Raw genomic sequence first — 3,266 nt, 5'->3', positions numbered from 1 at the left:
AAACATCAATCATCGATCCTTACTTTCCGAGTATGTCACAAATGCGAGTTACAAATGATTTATAAAGCCTTATCACTCATGATCGTCTATTTCACTTTTTTACCTCTTCTCTAATGAACTCTTTAAATCAAGAATAGCAATATTGGCAATGCTCATCCTCATCTGGAGGCTAAATGTCCTTTCCATTTAGCAACTAGTCTGATGAACATCGGTCATTTCTAATCTTGGCAGAAATAAGCCCTCCAGGTTTACTCATGAGCAAACTCATCTTCTGACATCTACAAATATTTCCTTCAACTGAGGAACGCAGCCAAGATGCAAGCTATATTGTAATGGTACCAATTATACACTACTGATTATATTGCAGGTATTTGGATTGCTTATTATGCTGTCACTCGTTATCACCAAATATTTGATTGCATTAGCGATAATGTAAGTTAAAGTGTTTGCTGTTATTGCATTATTCATTAAGTATACATAGCTGCTAATGTATTCTTTCACTTTCAGTGCAATACTATCAGTTACTGAAACGGATGCACAGGCACTGGCACTAAATCCTGCTACTTTAACTGGCAACATGCAAGTAAACGGCAACGTAAGTTTCATACTTCTTATTAGTTTCAAACATTAAACTTTCACATGCTACATTAACGTATTAGGCATTAGTGTTCATTTAAGCATCAACTTTTTCTTTTTTTAATTTAAGACTGTGGCCGCTAATGGCAACGCAATGCAGTTGGTCTTTCTTGTTGGAGATGATCAAAGAAGAAATCAAACTGAACAATCTCCTCAACCTCCTCAAGCTTCTTCTAGTTCAGATTTACTTGCAACTTTTTTACTAGCTTCATTACTAGGGTCAGCTTCTCCATATGGTTATTATTATCCATACTTCGGTTACTCTCCTTATTCCTACGGTTATCCTCCCTATTACTATTATTATTATGGATAATTTTTTCATTTTCTCCAAATGTCTTTGTATCATTATACAGACTTTAAATCTTAAAAATTATGCAAAGCCTTGCTTGGTGCTTTGTTTCATATCAAGTTATTAAATAGTTTGTGACCTGAATCAATGATAAAAATATGTCTAAGGTAGGGCACAATTTGCGGCATAAGTTATCGTCGTTAAAGTTATCCACTGCTTCGTCATAGTTTGTTGTACCTGTACTAACCAATAACACATGGATTGAAACAAGAAACCGAAAATAAATCAATGTTTGAATAATTGACTAATTTCGATGTCAATCACTCGTTGAATTATTGAAATATTGTGATAAATAAGAAATTTAACAGCAAGAATTTTCTCCAAATATAATAATTCTAAAGTCACATCTTCAAAGTTGTTTAAAACTTCTTACCAATAATGCTAAAGTGTAGGACTGCGCGTGTTAAAAACAGAACAAAAACTTTGGAACTATTTCCCCAGTATTTCCTGCTATTCATACTATTTCATTGCTAATTGCTAATTTCATTGCTATTCATTGTTAATGAACAGATTTTTTCAACAAATATGGTAAACCAAAAAAGACATAATGCTCTGTATAAGAGCAACATTACCAACAGAATCGTTAAGCCAAAACCTGTAGAAATATGTGAAAATTCCGAAACAACCTATTCAACTAAAGTATTCCCCGTTTTCCTTAACTCTTGACCTTTGCTCTTTCTGTCGGAAAAGCCAATCTGTTGAACTCGTTTCTTAGGGATATAGATTTACTCGGGATGTAATATCGTCCTTTGCACAATATTGGTAATTAACAACAAAAAAAGGTATTAAAATATATATATATATATATAATTATACGATAAACTGGTAAGCGGTGACAAATGAGTTATACAAAAGCAAGTAATATGATCAACCAACAAATTCCTTGTCGTTGCCTTCGATGTTTCTTCTCAGCTATTACTACTTTTGCGCACGAAATGTTCTTAAATTGCTATCTCAATAGGTCAAACATGAAACATTATAAATTAGTTTACATGGTGACTTCTTCCACACTCTTATTGCTAGACCTGAAGTGAAAAGTTTCAGCGAGTTGCAATTCTTCCATAATTGAATTTCTATAACCCAGCAATTCCCATAACCAAATTTCTGTGACCCAGCAATTCCCATAATCGAGTTTTTGCAACCCAGCAATTGCATATATACGACCGGCACCGAACCAACACTGTCTCGCAGTTATCGATGGAGGCACAACTTTATCTTTTGAATTGTTTCAATTTTTGAATTTGTAAATTTTTCTTCTACCGCTTGTCTTTTGTTTGCAATATGCTTTGCTCCAGTTGATTATTGTTGATATACGACCTTTGGCAGTTTTATTCATTACCCGCTTTCCTATTAGCCTTGTTTACATTACCTGCCTTTGTTTCCGCATGAAATCAATTCTGCTTATTGCAAATCAGTTTGCTCATCATTTATTGCAGTGACCTTTTAATGATTGAACTTTTAATAGTTAACTTTAATTTATTTCATTTACTGTGTGCTAACAAGTAAAAAATACAGGATACCTGGCGCAGAAAGTTCATATGCTGCAGAAATCGGATTACCATCGTTTAACAGTTCTAATAGCTGAATCGAATTCTCAGGTTTAATTTGCCTAATTGAACCTTAAATAAGATTATTCAATAGGATTTTTCCCGCTATTTGTGAGTTCCATGAAATGCGAATGAATTAGCATATTTTAAACTGCAATAAATAAGGTAAAAAGGATGATTGCAATAATTAATGGTGGGAGATTTCACAAAATTGTTTGCTATTTATCATTACCAATTATTTCATTATCTTTATAACATGCTATCAGTGATCTATTTTGTTATTGCTCAACAAAAGCAGTTCGAAATTGTTTGATTTCGTCATTATCCATTTGCTATGTGACACATTGCGCAATAAGTACAAAAAGGAATATATAGGAAATGTATAAGTAATGTTGCTGCTATATTAAAATACCGAAATCGTTTAACATCGTACAGTGCAAGAGCTAAATGCTCCCTTTCCTTCATCCTCCGTTAATTGATGGCGGCAAAACATAAATATGTTGTTTTATACAATTTGATTACAACATATGGATCATTTATAAATCACAGAATTTAGTAATAGACAAGGATAAAAGCGCTCATCCAACTTTTCCAAACAAAAGTTTCGTTTCCCAGAAAGATTAACTTGATTGGAATAAAAAGGAAAAACATGGAGATGTATTTTAAAAAAAAAAAAAAGAAAAAACTCACTCTACTGAACGATTTGTTATCGTTTTATAGCTTGCACACTCGCT

General features: G+C 32.9%; 2 protein-coding genes across 2 annotated transcripts; one reads left to right on the top strand and one right to left on the bottom strand.

Annotated features, from left to right (window-relative positions):
• Positions 1 to 361: 361 nt before the first annotated feature.
• LOAG_19008 (hypothetical protein) lies at positions 362 to 949 on the top strand (the record flags this gene model as incomplete). Its single annotated transcript, XM_020451667.1, has 3 exons — positions 362 to 432; positions 508 to 595; positions 707 to 949. The coding sequence occupies exons 1-3, from the start codon at positions 386 to 388 to the stop codon at positions 947 to 949; spliced, it is 378 nt and encodes a 125-aa protein (XP_020304532.1). The 5' UTR covers positions 362 to 385.
• A 1,024-nt stretch (positions 950 to 1,973) lies between these two features.
• On the bottom strand, positions 1,974 to 2,997 carry LOAG_13877 (hypothetical protein; the record flags this gene model as incomplete). Its single annotated transcript, XM_003149381.1, has 3 exons — positions 1,974 to 2,200; positions 2,506 to 2,594; positions 2,945 to 2,997. 3 exons carry the CDS (start codon positions 2,995 to 2,997, stop codon positions 1,974 to 1,976), a joined length of 369 nt encoding a protein of 122 aa, XP_003149429.1.
• Between the last annotated feature and the right edge of the window lie 269 nt (positions 2,998 to 3,266).

Source organism: Loa loa (genome assembly GCF_000183805.2).
Source record: "Loa loa unplaced genomic scaffold supercont3.898, whole genome shotgun sequence".
NCBI lineage: Eukaryota > Metazoa > Nematoda > Chromadorea > Rhabditida > Onchocercidae > Loa > Loa loa.
Note: the sequence above shows the minus strand (reverse complement) of the source record. Positions and strands in the feature narration are given on the sequence as shown.